Source organism: Strigops habroptila, chromosome 17, assembly GCF_004027225.2.
Source record: "Strigops habroptila isolate Jane chromosome 17, bStrHab1.2.pri, whole genome shotgun sequence".
Lineage (NCBI taxonomy): Eukaryota > Metazoa > Chordata > Aves > Psittaciformes > Psittacidae > Strigops > Strigops habroptila.
This window is the reverse complement of record NC_044293.2, coordinates 2779408-2802139: the sequence shown is the minus strand read 5'-3', so window position 1 is coordinate 2802139 and position 22732 is coordinate 2779408. Positions and strand designations below refer to the sequence as shown.

Here is a 22732-nt window from a genome sequence, read left to right as displayed (position 1 = left end):
AGCATTGCCACTTGCTTTGCCAGTCAGCCGGGACAGCTCAGCACAGGGGGGCATCTCCAGCACCGCGGGCAGGAGGCTCTTGCTCCCTCCACAAGCAAGAGCGACTGGTCAATAGGAACTGTGTTAAGTGGGAGAACTGGGGGTCCCACATTTGCAACAGGAACAACAGATTCATCTCAAGTGAAAGCTTCCTTTGCCCACCAAGACAGTTTGCCCTGCAAAATGCTCCACGCAACTAAAGCAAAACAACCCCACAAAAATCCAGCAGACAAAACTCATTTCCTTTAAGCTTATTTAATGATATTTGAAACGCTTAAATTTTCTATTTCCCAGAGCCTGAAAACAGATTTTTTTTTTAAGTGACCAATATTTAATTCCAGAAACATACAACCTTATCAGCTAAGTCATAAAAGAGCTATTTTACAAACATACATCTGGATAATTAGAACAATAAAGTCTTTTTAGACATTCAAACATGATCAGTAAAAATACAGGATTATTAATAAAGATTTGTGTATTTTTTTCTTTTTAAAGAATACTTCCAGATTTTTTTCTTCTCTTTAAAGTAAATCTCTGTTACGAGTACATGATTGTATGTTGTACAAAGGAAATAAAAATATCCTAGTATGAAGAGAGCTCCACAAGACTTAATTCAGAAGAAAACAGCAGTGTTTTGGCTGCAGTATCCCTTTTGCAGTACATCTGCTTGTCAGTTGGCACCTTTTGGGGAGGGGAAGGAATGAAGGGATTTCTTTGGGGAACAGAGGGAGAAAACACCAGATACCATCAAGCACTGAGATTATTACTAAGGGTTGTGTGCTGAAGCATCAGACCCATCTTCTAATAACAGGGACAGTATGTGTAAATCAGAATATCTAAGTTTTATGAGAATACTGGAAATAGGCATAATGCTGTCTGAAAGCTGACCAAAACCATCTGAACTACTTCCGAGCTACATTCCTCATCCTTCTTTCTGATCCCACCTATAGGATGTTAAAGAAATCTTCCCTCCCTACAGACAAGGTATATTCGAGAAACCAGAGTGATCAAACACCAGCTTAGCATTTGCTCTTCTATCTTTCTATGGGAGAAGGAAATTCCCCATTCCAGAAAGTACCCATCCGACTTGTCCATCAACCCCTAACTGCAGAAATCACTTCTCAGAAGGATATGCAAAGGATGGCTGCTATACTACATCTTTGTTCCCAAGATAAGAAACCCTTGCTCATCTTGTATTTGGGGGAGAAAGAAAAACAACTAACAATGGGGAGGAGCGGCTGGGGCAAACAAACCAGAGAACATTGTCCTGCTCTGCTATCCAGTTTGAATAAGGGAATGTACAATCATTCAACCACCAACCAGGGGCAAAGTAAAATGCTTCCTTACACTGAAAACTGGAATTTATAATAGGATAATCTTATGGCTTAAAGGTGAAACAAAAGTGAGAATCCTGAATAGTGCATTGAGTTCCAGCTCCTTCCACTCAGAGACATGGCCTGAGGTCTGCCATACAGTAGATGTGCTACAGAAGAAAAAGGAATCCCCCATTATTTCAGGTTACTGCTCTCAGAAGATAATGGTTCCCTGATCCCACCAGCATTTTTCTAGAGGAGTAATGCCCCATTTGTGAGGATGATCAATGTAGCATAAGGCGGCCAGCTGAAACAAAAACCAAACAGGACAGAGCACAATGTGTCATTTGTATTGCCCATAAAACTGGGTTCAAATGGGTTGGTCTTCTCCAACACTCCTTAAAGCTCTCTGCAATCTCTTGCTCTGGAGACTGTCCATTTCATCTAGTAGAAAGGCTTCTCTGCCACTGTCACCAGCCTGGCACAAAGCGTGGATGTTACCCCCATACATCTTGAGAGGTGACAGAGACAGAATTGCACCCGACCTCCCACTGGATTATGTCCAAAGAAGCATTAGGGAATGGTGGGGAAAATTCCACTCCAGGAGCTCTGGAGACAGAAACGTAAGGCTGACATGGCAACACAAATACTCTGCATTCCCAGGTTTTTCACTGCTGCTACATCTGTAACAGATGAAACAATGCAGTGGTGGATGATGCTACAAAATGCTTATGCAAAGGTGAAAAGTCAGAGGCAGCATGGGCAGACTGCTCCCCCATAGCTCATCTATATGCTGTGTACATGCTAACAGCTATATATGCTTCTTGTGCAATATGTTGCTCACCATGAACCTTGAAATACTTGGAGAACATCAGAGCAACAAGGATTTTGTCTTCAGTTACAAGAGCATTAAGCAACCAGGCCTTTACAGGTTTAACAGGTCCCATTTTTGCTGGTCCTTCAACATACTCTTCAAAAGCCAGACTAAGCTTTCTCTAATAGAATTCAGGGGTAATTTTCAATCACCCATGGAAGCCTGCTGGAAAGCTTTTAGACAGCTAAGGTCATAATAACTGCTCCTGTTTCTGGAGTGTGTAGACCCAGGCAAGCATCATCCAGCTAATGAAAGGGAGTTGGGAGGGGAGGGAAGGGCTTTACAAACCATCTATAGCCCAGTTCTCTTTCTGGCAGGACCAGGTAAAAGATGCCACATCAGCATGAGGCAGTTTTCTAGTCTGGGGGCTTATCAGGGGAAGTTCAGATGATTATAACCCAAGAAACTGTATGGCTGAAGGTGAGGAGGGGAGATACCACCCTTGAAAGAATGGAAGTGCTTGGCTAATACTGACAGTATACTCATACAGGTGCAACAGGACAGGCCTTGGTGGGTCCCAAGGAAGAGGAAGCTCCTGCCAGCCTGGAAGAGAACACTTTGGCTTGTGTTGGCAGTGTAACGCTCTGCTGGTGAAAAACAAGACTTTGTGCAATTGGCTCTTGAAACAAGAGAAACTCCCCCCTACTCTGTAAGGGCTCATGGCTCCAACTTTCACATCAGGCTCAAAATATCTCTGTTCAACCTCTGTCAATCTTTACATAAACTTATCCCATGCATATTTCTACTGGGAAGAAAAAGAACTGGTTTTTTCCTACGTGAGTAGAAAAAGGACAGAACTGATTTCTTGCCAGTAGCTAAAGAGAAAATGTTTGTTTTAAAGGAGCAGGGGGTATGATCTTTATGCTGGCCAAAGACAGATTCTCAGCACTTCCTGATGCAGACAACGCTATGGCAGTTCTGATTCATTAAAAGGATTTACAGGTTTGGCAGGCAGCTCAGTTTGGGTTCATTAAGTAGTTTAAACCTTAGAAAGAGGGCGTAAAAGAGACTGACTTACACACTTTCCACTAGCAGTCCTATTCACTGTGTCTGACACTGGGGACAGCTTGAACCACCCTATGCCAAGCAGGAACTGCCTGCCCTCAGACCAACTTCAGAGCAGAGGCACAACCAGCTTAGGCTGTCCAGCGTTAGCTCTGCTGATGCCTTGTATTTGTATCTTATTCCCAGACTGGAAGGAATTCCAACAGCAAAACCCATTAGAACAGGCATAAGGAAATACTAGAGAGCTGGTTCAGCCTTCTCTGTTTTGCACATCTCTGTTTCAGTAAGAACACATTGGCACAAATCAGTTCAGGAAAGAAAAAAAACAACCACAACCAAAATCAAAACCCAACCCCACCCCCCAAAAAACCCCCAACCCCACCCCAAGCCCTCAGCAAGACATACTTTCAGGTACTAAAACTTACTGGCCCTATAATCAGCAGTACCTGTGGCTAACTCAAATGGCAGCCCTTATTCATTCAGTAGTGAACCAGGGGCAGATCTGCCCCACATCTTTGAAACACTTCTGGGTTTGCATTTGTTCTTTTTGATCCAGAGAAGAGTTACAAAAGTGCTGCAGGTCCAAGTATTTCTATCACTTTACAAAGGACACAATGATCAAAGCCAACAAAGTCAAGGAAAAAATTAAACCCATCTTTCTCCTCTCCCAGTTTAATCTTGCGTGTCAACAAAGGAGACCCCCAATGGGAGAGGGGGATAAAGCAAATTTGCCCATCTGAAGTGCCTGGCTATTTAGTGCATGGAAAATTCTTGTTACACATGTGGTGACACGAGCAGTTCCCATGCAATTGGTGAATACAGATAGTTCCAGCCACAAGTCATCCTAACACCTTCATAAGTAGCTCTTCGCATGGCAGCTTGATTGCCAGCAGGGAGTGCAGAGTCCAGTCCAGTGAAGTAAAGATATACTTGCACATAAGCACACCCTCTCCCCTCAGACCTGACCTTTGGTTCAGGAGCAGTGGCAGGCAGGGTGTACTATATGCAGAGGGCTAGAACTGTCACTACCCAATTAAAATAGAACAAAAAAAAAAAGGCAGATTAAAAAATTAAAATGTGCTTTTGATACACGGAATGAAGTCAAATAAATACATTGATTTTCTTTTTTTAATGTTCTAAATACATTTTTATATCCTACACCCAAAGCTCTGTACATTTGGTTTGGTTTTTCTGTTCTGAAAAATGAATTTCTGCGAGCAAGGAGCGGAGCAGAATAGAATAGACTCCCTCACTGACAAGATAGTGCAGATGCCCCACAGGAAAAGCACCCCATGCCCACTTTGCTAGAGTATGGTTCACGTTTGGATGGTCCAAACCCTCTTGTCTCAGAGTCCACAGAGAAGACAGCGGGTGCTGAGTCCTGATGCTCTTCATCCAATCTTCAGCCATGCCTGAAAACATGACTAGCTTTTGTCTGAAGGAGGAAATACAAAAGAAGGGAGAAAAAGGGTGGTGAGAGAAGGGGGATGCAATGAGAGGTGAATGCCTAGAACAGTAATACTAGCAGAGAACACATGTTACATGAAAGACAGTGCACCCATTTAACCTTAAGACCTTTGCCAGCAATTCCAGCGATTACCTCTCTAGGATGCCTAAAGCCAATTTAAAGAGACCCATGGCAACCACTTCACACAGCATCACAGGGACCCCAGAGAAAGAAAAGGCAGATTTTAATCATTTTACACATTCAGAAATCTTCCTTTGGGTCTTTACATCAATCTAGGCTTCTTTGAAAGAGAAGCTGTACATCCTGAGATGTAGATCTTTGGCAGGTAGGGGTGAGACAGCTTGTTCCTTCCTTTTCAGAGGAAGGAACAAGCTCCTCTGCACATGAGTCCCGACGGATTCAACTGACCTTTCCTGGAATCGGCATGGTCTCAGCCCTGGCAGAGCTGCTGAAGTAGGTGAAACCTTTTTCGAGTGTGTGAGAAACATTACTAATTGACTTTGTGCTCTTTGTTTAATGTCTGAAGCTAACATGCTATATGCTACCAATTACAGACACTGTGGTTGTGTACCTGAGTGTTCTCCTGTGGAGGCTGATCCAGCCAGCCCTTGGCGTCGGAGAATGGTGTAGTCTTCCTCAACCTCCTAAAAAACAAAAACAAACCCCAAAAACTCAAGTGGCTTTTTCCTCTATTTACCAAGTGAGCAAAGAGGACTTCAGATGGGAAAAGAGAAGTTTCACTGCAGGTGAGGGGACCGGAATCACCCATGTTGCACAATGACCCACAATGGATCTCAACTCCTTTATCAGCATCTTTACCAGGCCTTCTATTTGTATGCAACATGCCATTTTCTTTTCAGATTTCAGTTAAATTAAAGGCTGCCTACTGACTTAACATGTTGGTATGCTTCATACATCAAGATGCTACAAACGTTCTACAGCAATGGCTATTATGCATACAGAATCCCCATCACATACAAAAAATTATTAAGTCTGAAAACACTGTTATTGGTCTACTGCAACGTAGCACCTTCATCTGACATTGGCAGCAGTATGAGACAGATTTGATAAGTCTTTTCATGTCAGGAATTCATATTCCTTAGGCCAGTGGTGCCTTCAAAACTCCACTGTTACAGACTTACATCAGGTTTGTCCTATCCCTCAGGAATCTCTCCAAGTTCAAATCAAAGCAATACACATACCCGCTAGCTCTAGCAGAGCTACTCGCCTCTTGTAACCCACAACTTAATGCAAACAAACCACCACCAAGATTCTGCTTCAAAAGTTTCCAGAGATAAGAGCCAAAGACAAAAAATTGTATTCGAGCTCTTTCCTGAAACAAAACCTAAGGAATATGAAACCCCCAATACTGTGAATAGAAACGCAGTATACCTTTAACTTTTCAAGGTCATCCTCTATCTTCTGAATATACTGCATCATCTGCACACGCGACTCTATAGAGAAGTGAGGGCTTGCTACAAACGAGCAGGACTCTTCCACTGCTCCCCAGCGTGAAGCCATCATCTCCTCAGCAAACGGGGAGCTTCCTCCATCTGACTGGGTGTCCCGTGGGGAAAGTGGCTGCTGCTGTGCAGAGTCCAAAGAGGCGCGGCCACCTGCGGTGCACTGGAGAACTAGAGACGATACCTCCTCGTCTGTGGAGCTCTCCTGCACTGTTCCATATCCATCGAGGATCAAATAATTTCCTGTTAAGAGAACAGCTTTTCACTAACACCTCCAGCTCAATAATCACCAAGAACCACTGAACTAGAGTAGACTGTTTAAGCAGACTTTAAGAAAGATAAATGGTGAGAGGCCCACCTCCAAGGACGTTTTAAAATGGATAAGAAAATGCATTTGTGAACACTACACAGAATAGGGATTGTCTCGGACCAGACTGGTTTGGTTCTGAATTGAGCTTCAGAGATTGTAGCTTGTTTCTGGACTGCAGTTGGAGGATTACATGATATGATGAGCTAATCACCTCCCTTCCTGTTGTTCCTAAATGTGTATTTCTATTACAATGTCTGGAAAATCTGCACTTACACTAATGGCACCTGACAAATCAGACGGCTAGATTTCCACTTGACAGCTATGGTGCTGAGGATGCTTTTAAACTGGTTAGCTTGAAAATTCGCCTTGCTGATGACATGTTAAAAGATACAGCAACTATAGATAGAAATGTTTTCACAACCTGCACGTAACAATGAGATTATGTTCAATTTCTCTACAGTATTCCAGCAAAGCGAGGCAGAACTGACTAAAACCCAGGTCTATCTAATTTTGATGTCCCTGCACAGTTAAGAAAGTAAACAGCATAAGAGATGACAAATAAATTAGATGCTTTGCGTTGTTAGCTCGATTTTAATAATTTAAAATATCTCAGTAATTCAGGGAAAGAAAAATTGTTTTCAATATGGAGTTGGAAGGCAGCATTCAGACAGTCACAGATTGGCTTATGCACATTGACAGAATCCAATTTGAAAACACAAGCATATTTACGATAAGAGATTTCAAGACCAGGAGTTACATAGAATCTACCTACTAGCAGCTATTTCTACTACAACATGCACAGGAGATAAATCTCAACTTGTGTGCTCAATTTAGTGCAGTGTCACCATGTTGGCTGATTAAAACTTACAGGGCTTTCTAAACACAAAATACCAATAAGCTTTTAAGAGCTTCAGGCAGAAGTAAGGTCGCAAGACAATTACAGTGCAAAGCTAAACTCTTAAGTTCCTTTTCTGAAGCTTGATCAGGAGAAGCCAACACAGTATCTACGAAATAGCATGAGTCATGAGGGCTCTGTGTGTACCGACTAAGGAAGTGCTTTGCCTTCAGGCAACACATTTTCCCTACAGATCCTAACAGTCAGTTGAGAGATAAAGTGGTCCAGTGGCAACCGCAATCAAGAGCTTGCTTTGTGCCCAGTGCCTCTGTAATTACAGTCTGTCACAGTGTATTAACCCCACAGTATTTCAGCTTCTGCTTTCATAAAATAGAGAATTAATTAGGAACATGTTTGCACAGCCCTTTCCGGGGCTAAAATGACTGTCAAAGTCCAAGAGTTAACTTTAAGTGTCCTATACCATATAAGAGAGAAAGCCTCTAATACTGAATCTGGACAGACCGACATTCAATGAGTGAGTTAAATATGCTCACCTGAGATCCGTATTTGCACATCCTCTTCCTCCTTCCTTTCCATTAGTTCACTTTCAGATGGATTTTCATCGCTGTGAGCTTCTCGAGCATCAAAAAAATGCTCCCCGCTTTCATCAGCACCCACCCCTTCCAGCTCCGTGGCTGAGATCTCCAGATTCATACTCATGCGGTCTATTGCTAAGTTACTACTCGATCTGGGGTCTCTCTCCATCAGCTGCATGGCATCTCCTGAAGCTGGCGATTCAGCTGAAGTCCGGAGGCCATAACTAGCTGTAGACTCATTAGTTGCGGTTCTTGGAAGCGCTCTGTCTGTCCCAGGCTGGTGGAATTTGTTATTCTCGGGGTGCTGCAGTCCAGGCTCATTTCCACTCTCCGTTTGGCCTTCTTGGGAAACGGTCCTAAACCTGGGAAAGCGCTGCCGGTCTTCGAGGGTCCCCTTCTCAGAGAAGCCAAGCTGCTGTACCAACAACTGCTTCAGCAAGCCCACTGCAAGTAGAGATAATATTCACAAGGCTTCACAGACCAGAACCTCCCGAATGGTGATTAAACCAGGCTGCCCTTTGAAAAAGGTGTATCTCGTAGCAGCCAGCCCTCTCATTGCTCTTGGTAGGAAAAACAGGGATAAAAATACGTATATTAGGTCTGAAGCCTTCCTGCACGTTTTACAAGCGAGAGCAAACATGTCAGTACAAGTTCCATCTTGCTTAGGGAAAAAAATCATCTAGTGAAATTACCCAGCAAGCGAGCTGGAGTGCAGGGGAGTGCATAGGTTCTTCCCATGCCCCCCAACTATCGCCATAATAGGGGATTCCCACCGGAGAAAGAAGCATATTGAAAATATTCCACTCAACTTAGAAATGACAGAACAAAAAAAAAAATAAAATATTGAAGACATATTTTTCCCCCTAAAATTTCATGCAAATTTATGCTTGTTTGAACTTCAACCCACATTCCTTTAGTTCTCAAGTTATCCCAACCCAACACTTCATATTAAGGACATATTGTTGAAAACAAAAATGCGATGCTGTCAAGAGCAGAACACTGTTCATTCTCACCATATAATGCTCATGTAACACCCAGGAAAAGCTATGATGTCATACAGCATACCAGTCACTCATCTGAGTGGAAGGCTCTTGTCAAAATGTGAGTGACATGTTGCTGCTGTTAGAGGGCTGCTCTTTTAAGTCTGAATAGTCATGAGATGCTAGGGCACTGCCTTTGCACACCCCACAGACTAAGATTATCTTAGCGCTGGTCTCTGAAAACAAGCACCAAGAACATTCATACAGCATTCACAATTAGAAAAGGACTTTGAATCCTCTAAGAAGGAGAAACATAAATGGCTCAAAAGATCTGAGATAAACTATTAGATAGCAGAGAGCTGTTGTTTACTTGTACAGAGAGATGGAAGAAAGAATTTGGGCCAAGGAGATGAATCTTCTGCACGTTGGTAAAAGCAAATAACAGAGAAGCAATACAGACTATTCCCTCCACGCATAACTGAGGGACTTCGTGTCCCTTTCGGAATTGCCAAGAGGAGATACATGGATTAATGAATTCATTCAAATTTTAGGAAGTTATATTTAGGAATCGCACTGCTAGATCTGATCAAGTAGGTTGCATGGCTCTGCATCCTTCCTCTGAAAGGAGGTATGCCAGAGAACAGAGGAAGTGATTCAAAATCTTCTAATACAGAATCTGTCCATCCGGAGAATTTCTCTACAACACATACAAGTGTTGAGCTAATTATATCCAACCACATCCCAAGTCCTCAGAAAATCCGAACCTAGACTTTGTCAAGCTCTAGTATATCCCATATGTTTGCAGGGTACAGAAAACCATGCAAAATCATGTTCTGCAACTCATGCAACCTCTCCTATTTGGCTCCAGTCCTACGAAAATAAGTCCACAGGCTGCTACACTGTCTTTTAACATCCAGCAACGGCACTGTAAAGCACTGCACAAAGTTCTGCAATGTAATTTTGTCATCAAAGCACTTCACGGCCAGTAAGTAGCAACTCATTACCACCATCATTTTACACATGGGAAATCCACGGAAAAACAAGATGATTAAAGCCAAAGAAAAGGCCAGTATATGAATTCAGGACTTAGAATTTCCTGCTGTCAGATTCACTTTGGTTTGCTATGCTGTGATCTACAGCACAGAGAGAATCGATATTTAACAGAAACGGGCTTTATTTTAGCTCATTGATTCAGATGGTTGACCTAGCAGTGCCCATCTCCACATCACATCCCAACCAGACACTGCCCACAGATACTTACAGTTCCTTAACGCATCCAATGCCCACTGCCCTTCTGATATGGAAGATAAACTGGTGGTTGTGTGTTCATAGCATGCAGAAGAATCTTTAAGTGTCAGGTCTGCCTGCTGCACTTTATCAAACTGTCCTTCTGATGCAAGAAGACTTTCTACCTTGGACTTTTCAGACATGATGAGTGAAGAAGACTGAGCATTCAGTATTAAGGGAGATTCGAGGCCCGAATCTTTATCTAGTAAACAGAAAACAAATAGATTCAGGTTAAACAACTATGTCAAATTCGATGATAAACTGTAGAAATTTCTGCTTCCCACAGAAATCTCTGAAAACACTGAAAAATATAGTCCTTGAGCATGGGCTTGATAAAAGGCTAATTCCTTCTAGGGGAAAAAAGAATCTTTACCAGTAATTTATAAACCAGATAGAAATATTAAAAGGTACATTTCCAAGAGGCTCAGTATCACTTCTCCACATGACTTGTAAAGAAATCATTCGTTTCCTGAAATGTCAAAGCTACCAAAAGATCCCAAGCCACAAGGAGTACACCTTGGTGCATTTGCACTCCATGTGCAAATCTACTGATATGATTTATCTGGACCAGAGTTTTACCTGGACTTTGTAGACTACTGGCAGGAACATCATGCTGCTCTTTGAGCTTCTGCTGTTCTTCTTCTTCACGCTCTTCTCTGCGGGGAGTAAAGAATGAACACGTTCTTTTAGTCACATATATCTGAATCACTGCATGAGAATCCATGCTTTGGCTCGCAATCTTTGAGCAGAAGAAGGGGTACCAGAGAAACAAAAACCAGCCCTTCCTCCTCCAGCTACTTTTACTTACTCGCCAGGTCCTGACTCTGGTAATCGAATTACTCTTCTGGTACTCCCCATTTTTACGGTCCCTGCCATCTGAGCTATAAGGTCCTGCCATCTGCAGTAGAAGCAGCAAATAAAAACATGCAAGATGTGAAGCATAATGAATACTTGTCCATTGAACACCTCTTAAATCCAGCTAACATTCTTACTGCTTTTCTTATCAACACAAATATATTTTTTCTTTCTTTTTAAATCCTGGTACATTCAATTCCTAGTATTACCTTGCAGCCATAAGTGAAGCACCACAGCACAATGCTCACCTCACCAGGATACAGATGCAGGATTATTTCAGTTACTGATCTGGCAGTCAATCACGTAAGACCAGAATTGCAAAGGTAAATAACAGTGTTTTTAAGGCCAGAAAAGGGTCTGGAGTGAGCCAGACAGCAAGCAACAACAATAGAAGCATTGAGTGTATGTATGGGGTGGTTTTTAAATACATATGTGTTTATATGTACACACACATACACATGCTCACTAGTGCATGTGTACACACTGTCCCCCTGCTGCTTCTAATTGGGAGAGACTATCCTTGGATACTTCCTACATAGGCCAACATAGCTGCGTTTTCAGCTATGAGAGAAGGAACTCAGGTAATTCACAGACACCTGCACAGTCACTACAGGCAAGCAGATGTAAAAGATCTCCCAGGCACAACAAATGAAGCAGCAGATGGAACCGAACCAATTACTTACACATTCTTTTCTGACACAGTCTGTGCCACCAGTTCATAAATGTGAGCGCCATTTTCTGACATGGAGATGACGAAGAAAGCTTTGTTATCTGAAGGAACACAGGGAAGAAAGAATTTAGCTAGATGCTTTGTCCCACATAGCTTCCTGAAAATTCCTGAAACTGACAATACCCCCATCCAGCAGCAATGAAAGAAGAGTTCATGAAATAACCCTCCAATGCTGTAATATACAAACATCAATCTCTCCTTACCCAGGAAATTTGCCTATTAGTCCTGAAAGAAAAGAGCCATTACAGCCCAAACCATTTTGAAACAGATTTAATTCTCCTCTTTTCCTTCTTAATAATTTCTAGAGCACCTTTCATCTAATACAATCAGAGTACTTTAATTTAGAAGTCTATTTAAAACTCAAGCCATGCCTATTACTGACGCAAAGAAGTTAAACAGCTCATACATACTAAGTAAGATGTTGGACAACCAAGAATTAAGCCTACACATTTTCTCATGTTCTACTCTGAAACTCTAGGCAAAAACATCTACCCTCAACTGATCTCATCTTCTTTTTTGGCTTCCTCTCTTGCTTTCTCAATTGGTTTATACTGACCTGTTGCCACCTGACGAACCAGAACAGTGTTCAGTTTGATGATAGGGCTGAAGGTGTGTTTACTGTCAGCTGTTGATGCCAAGATTTTACTGTGACACTTCAGTACCAGTTTATCATCTTGTTTCTGCAACAGCACCAGAATGTCCTCCAGAAGCAGAGTGTAGAGATCTGCATGGGGTGCAAAAGAACCCAGAATGAGTTAAAGAATTCATAGTTTCGTATCACACTCCTGCAGAAAGAAAAAGGCTGCATTTTCGATTACTCATGCAGAGGCAGTAATCAGTGCTATGCCATTCTCGGCAAAGCTTGCAAATTTTCCTCATGAAAACTACATCAGAAAGCTACAGATGGAACTGGATCATCTCATGACTGACTGCTGTGTCCCTGCATGGCCTTAATGACACTCCAGCACATTTCAGAATTGACAAGAATAATTTAATCAGCTCTGAGCAACACACAGGCATTATTACAGGTGGCAGCAAGAATCGTAACTGGAAACTGCAGAAATGCTTTCTCTCTCTCTCTCCTTGTCACCAAAACCACATAAACCAGAGTCAGTCAGTTGATGGAACAGGACTCACCAATAGTTTTGTCACGATTAACCTTCCAAGTTAGAGGTCCTTCGTGAAGCATTTTTCTCTTTGTTAGATCCAAGTTCTGTCACCAGAGAAAAGAAAAAATAGTATCACTATGGAATTTCTGTGGAAGCAAGCAATGGTAAAGCATGGGAATGTCAGACGGAAAGCTAGGATAGGCACTCCAGTTTGGAGATGAGCAGCTAAACCCAGCCCGGAAAAAGAAATGCGGATCAGGAGTAGGGTATGCTTGTAAACCAAAATCTTGAGAGATGTAAATGCTATCACTGTTCCTCTTTCACTGCTCTTTTGCAGATGCTGGGGGTCATAGGGTAGAGAATTTAGCTACCAGCTCAAGATACTAAGGCATCAGGATGTTATCTGACTGCTAGAAGGAGTTTTCCCAATAAAGCTAGCAGTTCTAGTACTGCAACTGGTTAATGCTTCAGCACTTGATTTGCAAGTCAAGTGTGCCTACAAATGATATACTGATATACAAATCATTCCAATGATCTGGTGGACTTTATAATGTCAATGGATTCTTCAGTCATTTCAGTGCTTGTGACATTTAGATCTGCAGGCAAGTAGAAGTGACAATTTTCACAAGTCATTCCTTCCAAGTCTCAGAGTCTACAATCAATGACAGCAAGATTTCATAACTGACAGCAAGTTCTTCATTTCCTAACTAAAATGCTTGCAGGTTTATTTGTGGAAGGATCCATGACACAGTTTTACATAAAAGTCTTCATATTAAATTTTTTTGGCTACATACTGACTTTGGGGAAGAGAGGGGAGTGATAAATAAACAACAGACAATCTATACAAGACACAAAGCTAGTCCTGCTCCAAGGATGTGGAGCATTCCACTTAACAGCAGCCAGGGGCAAGTAACCAGCTTCACTAATGTAACTGCAAGAATTTGCAGGGGCCATGAAACACAGGACTTTTAGCACTGGACTTAAGACTTCATTGGGCTGTACCTGTGGCTCTTGCATACAAATCAGCCTGTGTGCAAGCTCCTCTTTCAAAGCTAACTGCATTGCAACACCTCATGACTCTCTGAGGCCTCCCCAGTTCCAACAGCACAACAAAGGCATGCAATCATTTGAGAAATATATCCATAAGACAACCTATGGTCCATCGGATCTCTCTTATGCGATAGAGTACATTAGCTCAAGAACCATTAAGGTTTGTTTCAGAGAGTTTACAAGCTTCATCGACACTACTCTATGCAGAACCAAGTTGTTACATCCACAGAGACATTCAGGGAGGTAACAAAACTCAAATTTCTGAGACTAATTGTTTAGGTTTTGTACAGAAACATTCATCTCCAAGGACCATTTGATTGTACATCAGAAGACTATAGCAGAAAGATCCACAAGCTGAACAATAGGGTTGCAATCGTGATGTACATAGAGATTGGTTTAATGCTGTCACTCACCCTGAACTCATCCATCATGGGATCCTCAGACTGTTTCAAGGGTGACAAGTCGAGACGACGCTGGTAATCTTCCAAATGCTGCAGAAAATTTAATGAAGATGGATTAGTGAAACTCACTGGCATCAGAATGCAGGCAGTCATGAATACTTCCACTCATTCTCAAATGCCCAGGTTCCTCCTCTCACAGGAATACTTGAGCCACAAAACATCTTCAAGCACAATATAAAGTCACTAGTACAAAGACTCTAGGTGTCTTCAACAGCTTGTTGCCCTTCAACTCTCTTCTCCCCCAGCCTTGATGCTCACTCTGTTCACCTCCTACCTGCTTGTTCTCAGACTCTTTGACAGCCTGGTTCACGTGGTTAAGGATCTGACGACAATGATCTGCTGCCTTCTTCACCTTCTCTTTCTCTTCAGGCAGTTCTGCAAGAGAAAAAGGAAATGAAGAACGCTTTTCAATATAGGTTATAAAAAACAGAAATTTAGTGCAGTTTGCTGACCTCAAACTCGAGAAAGAACTTCAATTCACAAAATAGATACCAACAAAAGCACTGCATTTCAAAGGCGAAATGACAAAACACGTATGTGACAGGAGAGAATTCATTCTGCCCTGCACAAGGCACTGGCCTCTGATTAGTACCATTGCACAAGCACAGGACTTGTCACTCTCCCTTTTTGAGGAGCTTGTGGCAACTATTCACTCCACAAACATCAATCTGAGAAGTATTCTGAGGAACCTATAAAGGTCACCAGGACTCCACCATGGTACAAAGAGAGTCCTGGGGTAGATATTTAAGATGACACACAGCCAGCTAGCCAAAGTCTCAGGATTTGGCAACTGACTACTGGCTTCTGCTTTTCCCCCAGTCCTTCTTATTTATTTTGGAAGAAAGACAAACAAAGAAACATAAAGCAAAACATCCAAAAAATGTGTTACACAGTAACAGTTTCCAATTAGATTGCCTGTATTTATTTTAACAGCTTAGGAAAGAAGTATCACTGGCTATATTCACACAGCCTGATGGTAAAAACCAGTCTTCCTTTACAGCAAAACCAAACAAGAGGTATCTTTCTTACCAACATCACTTGTTCATACACGGATAGACACAGGTGAACCGCATCCATTCTCACCACCATATGCCCCATTAAGGATTTAGTTAACAGGCAAATAAACAAGTACATCAAGGATAATGGAGTATCACATGCTTTCCTAATTACGATTAGAGTCAACTTGTAAATGCAGTATAGTTTTTATGAGTAATGAAATTACACTGCGGCAGGTATCTGCTAGTGAACCTGAAAAGCTATTCTGTGGTATTATTAATCTTATTTTCTCCTGTTATGGTGGAAATATCTTTCAGAGTAACACATCCTAGCTAGACTTCACCTTCTGCAAGAACATTAAAACATTCTGCAGTGATTTAGAGATTCAGCAGATGAGGAAGGCGGGCTACGTTAAGATTCTGTTGGTGTCTTGTACAAGAAAGCATTGCTTTCCAAGTTCACTCTGCTTCAAATTCTTAGTTGACACTGTATTGTATTGACCTTAAAGAAAAAGAATCAATTTGTTCTGTATCACCTGCTTTTATTCTCTCCTTAAAGAAATATGTTGATTTGCCATAAGCCTTAACAGTACATGATTTTTGCTTAGATTCTATAATGCTTTCCTTTTCTTTAATTCCTTGCTCAGAAGCATGCCCTATGTCTAGTCAAGCTTGTTTAAGCAATGGAATAACTTGATAGGTTTTTATTAGATTCTTCATTCTTCACATTTTTATGTTTGTTATGGATGATTATGGATTTCTGTTACTGAAGATCTTATTCTTTTTCTCTCTCAATTGCACCTACATGGAAATTGGAATTCACCTAAATGTGTTTTCTCTTAATAGTTTGATTTAGTTATCTTAATGTCCTGAATTCAGGAAAAATGTTTATCAGAGCATATTTACTATTGAAAACCAATTTATTGAAACAAATAGATTATCCTCTTTTGTGATTGAATTCTTTCTAGTTATTTCCATCAAGACTGCAGAATAAATATATCCAGAAAAGTACAGAAAGAACAGGCATGCTAATGACTATTCAAAACAATAGCACAAATGCAACTTGCCTCTCAGCCAGTTCCTAAAGATTTGGTTGCTAAGAGCATGTAATAAGGAAGAGTTACATGATACCCGCTCTTTTTTCTCCATTTCTTTTTCTTCTGAATGTAATTCCAGCTATTGACATTATCACCTACTCTTCTACAATCAGAAATATGAGGGTGCAGAGAAAATATTTTCTTCACTTTGATTTGGTTGTTGTAATCACTAAACCTCATTAATAACCATAATAGTGTAAAACTAAGAAATGGGCTATGAACTGGAGCGTGGAGAGAAGACAGTTGGGAACTCATGGTTTCCTTCTTCAAACACTAATAGCAAATTAAGTTGTTTTGCCAGTAACTTTCCTAAGCAGAGTGATTTGGTTTATCTTCAGAACTTTAGCATTCTCCCTCCTCTAACATTTTGAAACTACATTTCAATTATTGTATTGCAACTTCACAGGTTGGACGGGGCTTGGAGGAACCTGCTCTAGTGGAAGGTGTCCCTGCCTGTGGCAGGGGGTTGGAACTGGATGAGCTTTAAAGTCTCTTCCAACCCAAACCACTCTTGGGATTCTATGATATGCTTTGAAACCACATTTGTCTACAAAACCTGCTGAGATGCATGCATGAACCCTAGAGGAAAGGCTTTACCTGTGTACTTAGCAATGTTATCCAGCAGAAGGGGGTACTTAGTCAACCTTTGCATCTCTGTGGGAATGATATCCTTCAGCTGCAACCGTCGACACAGGGGATTACTCTCAGCATCCTAAATTTAAACAGCACAATATCTGCATTTGTCATTTTTATTAAGGCAGTAACTACCTGAACGTGTAACATCCATTCATCACATAAACACCTATTACTTCACTTTCCAGTAATTAAATACAAGACAAGAAATGCCAAGATCTATCATCCAGACAACACATCCCCTCTCCACTTGCAATTACATCTAGGAAAGGCTCATCACGAAAGCAGCAGCTTCCTTCCCTCATTACTTCACAGAGGCCTGGTACCATCTCGAATCAATCTCAATCACCACCATACAGAGAAGACATCAGTGCAGGCTTTCATACTATAGCAAAACTACAGTACATTTTTCAGTGTAACCTCAACCCCTGTATTACCAGTTTTCCCAGCTTGTGGTAATGAAGATAATGTTCTCTCCTCCAAATGCCACATGTATTCAAGCCCCTTTCCTGGCAGGCAGAATAGGTGTATATCATCTGTCTTCTGCCCGTGACATGCATGAAAATTGCACTACAATAAGCACTTTTCCCCACAGAAGTATATATCCTTAGGAAACAGCTACCTCAAATGAGATGCCATCTCCTGCCTGGGACAGCATGTGCTTTCCTGCATCCTACCAGGACATTCTGTGTTCCCCAGAATGAAAGGCTCCTCCCTCCAGAAATGATTAGCAGAGATAAATACGGTATTGGAAATGATCCCAATCTGAAGACAATGTCAGACATGATGTCATTAATTATAACAACTTTATCTACAACCATTCATTATGCTACGCTGGCCACCAGCCACATCCTCAGGCAACTTAAACCCTTGCATTAAATTCACCTGTACAAAAGTCTGGAAGCGAGAGTCCTTCTTCTGGCGTGACTTGATGACCTCTAGAGCAAAGGGCTGGTTACTGCAGAAAGTGGCAGTTGCATGTTTCAGCTTCTCCTCTGCTGGTCCACTAAACTGTGCCAGAAAGCAAAGAAAGCCAAATTTAGACAGTCTCAAGTTCAGCATGTGCCACATGCAACAGACATTTAGCCACGCAGCACAACTGGTCTTGCCAGGAAAGAAAGGAATTGCTGGCAAGATATGAGAAGTCATTTCCACCCTGGTTTTAAGGCCTCATCTTCCCAATGTACTGAGGAACCTCTTTACATCTCAAACTCTACAGTTCTCCTGTCTCCATCTCTAGCACATCCAAACCTTTCCATAAACGCACTGCTGATTCAGAGGGAGAATACAGCGCCATGTCTCTGCTGTCAGCCTTAAGGAGAGCAGAAAAAACTGCACTCAGACGAATGACAAAGGATTATTTACCAGAGTATTGGGCAGAAAAGCCAAGACCAAAGGTCATCCTGTTTCTCTGGGATACCCATGTTTAAACACCAGAATATAACATATCTTGTTATTTCCTGAACAAAAGCAATAAAACATGGCTAGGGGAAGCGATAGCCATAAGCAGGGCTGAGAAATGTGCCGCAGGGAACAGATGGTTAATCTGTTATTGAAACTGCAACTCTTCCCATTCCCGCTACCCGCTCTGTGATGCAGAGTAGTAACTCCTGAAAATACTCTAGAGAATGAGATCCTGTGGCTTTTTGTTTTAGCCACTTGGCCAGAACACTATGCAAGGGTATATAACTACTAGCTCAAGACCTAGCTTGCTCCAGCAAGTATTTCCTTGCTTTTATCTAACATGCAGCAGAAGTGAAAGGGTTGGAGGCGTTTCTTTACCAGCCACATCTGATTTTCATTTTCTTCCTTTTTTCTGGAATACTAGACAAACAGTGGGATATAAAAAACCACAAGAGACTTCTGCATGAAAAGCTGAAAAGAATAAGCAAATCAATCTTCAATCCTAAATTAAGTCGGCTTGAAAACAAACAGCAAACTGGGAGATTCCCAAGAGAGAATTTGGTTTTTCCTAAACAAGCTACATCACTCCTTCTCCTGTCATTTGGAGCTCAGAAAGCAAGCTATAAAAGGTTCAGCTATATGAATTCTAGGATTGGAAACGGGTATTTTTACCTATCTTTTAATTGCACCACAGGCAACACAAGACTTACATCTCAGTGTTACTGAAATAAATCGTGTCATTACATTTTTCCAAATCCTACTCTCACCTTTATGTCTCCAAAATTACCTTTCTACTCTACCCACACAGCATAAGAAAACTATTTGTTCTTCCTTAAATTACTCTTGTCTCTAGTCAAATGAAAATCCTACAAGTTCCTCCTGCTTTCGTTCAACCCTCATTCTCTAGTTCTGTGTTGGCTCCATAGAAATGACAGCTCTAAGACCTTTAGTTCCTATTAACTGGGAATAACCTTTCCAGTTAATACATATGTTATAATTAACCTCTGGCTCTGCTTGTCAGACTTGAAAACAATGTTTCTAGAACAAGAAAGCAAAAAAGGATTTTACCCAGGAAAGCAAGTCTTCCCCAATTTGGCCAATAACAGATGTCTCGTTCCTTTTTCGGACAGCCTTCATCTGATCATTCAACGCAACTTCAAAAAAGAAAAGTTAATTTTATTAATATTGCTCAAATGGTTTGCTTGATTTTCAGTGTTTATTTTAAAATAAAAGCTATTCTAGGACAAGACTAGATTTGTAATGATTTCAATTAAATTTAAAAAAGAAAGTGTCTCACGACATAGTAAATTTAGCAGATTATCTAAGAAGATGTTGCCTAACTCCTTTGCACTTCTGTCTCCCCTGTCCTCAAATGACCCTTAAGAACCTTTCCAATCTTATGTTTTCTGAGGATCTCTGCCCTTTTAAAAACATAGGAATAAAGCAGAACGCACTTCAATCCACCTGCATAAAATCATACAAGTGATTATTCAGTGGCAGAGCCAAACCTGATCCTGAACAGTCCTTTCTCTACACAACTAGGAAGGGTTACCCTTCAAAACTACCTGCAAGACATCAATCTTTCCAGATTTGTTTTCACATCCTGTTCAACAACAGTTGTAACGTTTTGAATGTTGACCCATAAAGACCATTCATCAAAGCACTGCTCCTTTTATCAAAGCATGAAACAGCACAGGAGAGTGTGTACCCAGATAAAGCAAGTATCTGAAACACTGGACACATGCATTCTTTATCAAGGTATCTTTGTAAATCAGAAAAGGAAAAACAAACTGTGTGCAAAAAGAAGAACCACCTTTCTGTAGTATTCTTTCTCAGCTGTAGTGCTTTATGAGGTTGCCTCTTGTTTGAGGGTCACTTGCTTCAATTTTTCAGGTATTTGTATCCAGAATTCCAGCTGATACTACAAAGCTGAAAGGCACCTCAGCTGCTCTTACCATGAAGCCCAAGGATATCCTCCAGATTTGAAAAGATCTTCCGTTTGTCACTGGAGTTCAGGATCCCTTCCCGGGTGACACGCTGGTAGAAGACATTATGCAGAACCTTCAGCGTACGGACATGAGCTCTCTCGGTGTAAAACAATTCTGAAGAGAGAAGGGAAAGCACAAGTGTAATTACCTACTTAAAGAGGTGTGGCAACACGGGTCCAAATGTGAAGCAAATAGAAGTCAGAAGTATGAACTTTGAAAAGCTTCCCTCACCAACTTGCTGGCCCATAATCCAGCCTGCTCCAGAATAGAGCCACACTCTGCTATACTTCCATGTTTAAAGAACAAAGCAGCCCATTGATTCATGACTCATAGTCTTCCCCAAACAAACAGTAAGCTTTTAGCAGCTCATATAGCCACACAGAGTGTTCTGCAGGATTGCAAGACCTGAAAATCAAATATGAAGCTTTGAAGATGAAGTTTGGTAGCAGCTTTCCATTGGCATCATGTGCTTTCCAACAGTCTAGGCAGTGCCTCTTGCTTTCCTTTACAGAACATGATACTGCAAACTTGCCTTTCAGTGTCAAACCACTTAATATTGTTTATTTCCTCTCTAAGGACTAGATCAGTCTCATCTCAGGATACTTTTTAGTAACAATTCCAAGTTTCACACACGAACTCTGCAAACCACGGCCATGACTTTGAGCAGATCAGTGAAGAAAAGACCTAGTTTCAAATGTTACGAACTTCAGAGCTCCAAAGGACAGGTTTCAACTTTGTGCTTGGTGAGCTAGGGGGAAAAAAAGTCCATATCCATCTCACCATTAATCACTTCTTGGCGCTTGATTTCATAGGGTTTCAGCCCCATCAACACTTCTCGGCTCACGAGTTGCTGCCAGTTGGGAGGGTCCATGTCCATGTCAAAATCATACAGCTCATCTTCACTTTGTACATCTGTGAAACCAACACTGTCCATCCTAACACGAAAAAATATGTCAGTACTTCCCACGTTAGGTCAGGAAGAAAGAAGAGAAAAACTTAAGCATATATAACAGTCGTACAGCATTATGAATATGCTCTCCATAACAGCTGGAGGCTGTCACGTGTCTGAACCTATAGGCATATTTTCTAATTTTGCCCTTTACAGAACAACTAAGAGTGAATATCTGTTCTTGCAGTATTTCCATAACACTGGTTTTAATGATACAGATAAAAGAAGTCAATTATCGAGTTGGTGAAAGGACAGGTTACAATTTCTTTCATCCATCTAACTGCAGATACAGAGCTAATAGCAATACAGAGACTTAAAAAGAAAATATGGAAATCTCATCTCCTTAATCCATCAATTCAAATCAGTAGATACAACAATCACTACACTTCACTCATAGATCACAGGGCTCACTGGCATATGATTCACTCCACCTGTCCTATATATGGATGCCAGTGTCTCATTTCATATATGTATTATTTAGATAAAGGGAAGATCATTCAGACAACTGTAGTGGCTCAGAACAATGAACACTACTGCATTCTACTTTATAACCTATTACCATCTAAACAATCCAGTGAAATTCAAACATCTGTAAGCACACTCACTTGCGAAAAGGCTTTGGTGTTCCCATGTCAACCATTCTGCAAAGAACAAAAGAAATTATTAGGGAAGCTTATGCAAGAATTTCACCCCACTCAGGCATTTAGTATCATAAAGGTCTAACCTCCTAAGTAGAACATGTTGTCCATCTGTCAGCTTCACCCTGATGCATAGCTTTCTAGCACTACCATAGGAGCAGTCACAGACCACTACTGCCTACTTCTACAACGTTTAATACAAACAACTGGACTAAGCTTCAACAGCCACAGCCACACCAATTCTCTTCCAAGGCTCAAGCAACAGAGTACCATAGTTACCTCTCTGATTCTCCCTCCTCCTCCTGCAAGTTTTCCAAAGGAGATGGAAATTCAAAGGTATTATTAGGTGTGCGGGGTGTGCCATCCATACAGTCATTAGCAGGTGGAGCTTCTCCTGTCTGCTTCAAACCTAAACAGAAAGTAAGTATGAAATGTCAAGAACCATAACAAATTAGAGTACATTAGAGAACTCCATAGCCTTTCCATAGCCTCTGGATTCACAGCTTCATTTCAGGTTAGAGCTGGAGGAACTGAATTCCTAGGTTGGTAAGAAGAATCTCAGTGACAAGTGATTCCAGACGACACTGACTTGTGCTTACAAAAGCAGGCACCTGAGACTGTGTTCTCTTCCTGTTAGATGATCCAATGCCACA

General features: G+C 41.3%; 1 protein-coding gene across 4 annotated transcripts in view; it reads right to left on the bottom strand.

Moving 5' to 3' along the window:
• Nucleotides 1-278: 278 nt before the first annotated feature.
• ARHGEF12 (Rho guanine nucleotide exchange factor 12) overlaps nt 279-22732 on the bottom strand; it is a 76021-nt gene continuing 53567 nt past the window's right edge. For all 4 annotated transcript variants that reach the window (XM_030505250.1, XM_030505251.1, XM_030505252.1 and 1 more), the window contains 19 exons: nt 22359-22488; nt 22047-22082; nt 21273-21427; nt 20460-20606; nt 19573-19658; nt 17986-18111; nt 17065-17179; nt 14650-14750; nt 14328-14405; nt 12893-12968; nt 12312-12479; nt 11709-11796; nt 10979-11068; nt 10750-10826; nt 10145-10372; nt 7862-8347; nt 6092-6405; nt 5271-5343; nt 279-4666 (listed from right to left, as the gene is read on the bottom strand). In XM_030505250.1, the coding sequence (XP_030361110.1) occupies nt 4656-4666; nt 5271-5343; nt 6092-6405; nt 7862-8347; nt 10145-10372; nt 10750-10826; nt 10979-11068; nt 11709-11796; nt 12312-12479; nt 12893-12968; nt 14328-14405; nt 14650-14750; nt 17065-17179; nt 17986-18111; nt 19573-19658; nt 20460-20606; nt 21273-21427; nt 22047-22082; nt 22359-22488 (2585 nt within the window). In that variant the 3' untranslated portion in view covers nt 279-4655. The remainder of the gene's footprint in view (nt 4667-5270; nt 5344-6091; nt 6406-7861; nt 8348-10144; nt 10373-10749; nt 10827-10978; nt 11069-11708; nt 11797-12311; nt 12480-12892; nt 12969-14327; nt 14406-14649; nt 14751-17064; nt 17180-17985; nt 18112-19572; nt 19659-20459; nt 20607-21272; nt 21428-22046; nt 22083-22358; nt 22489-22732) is intronic.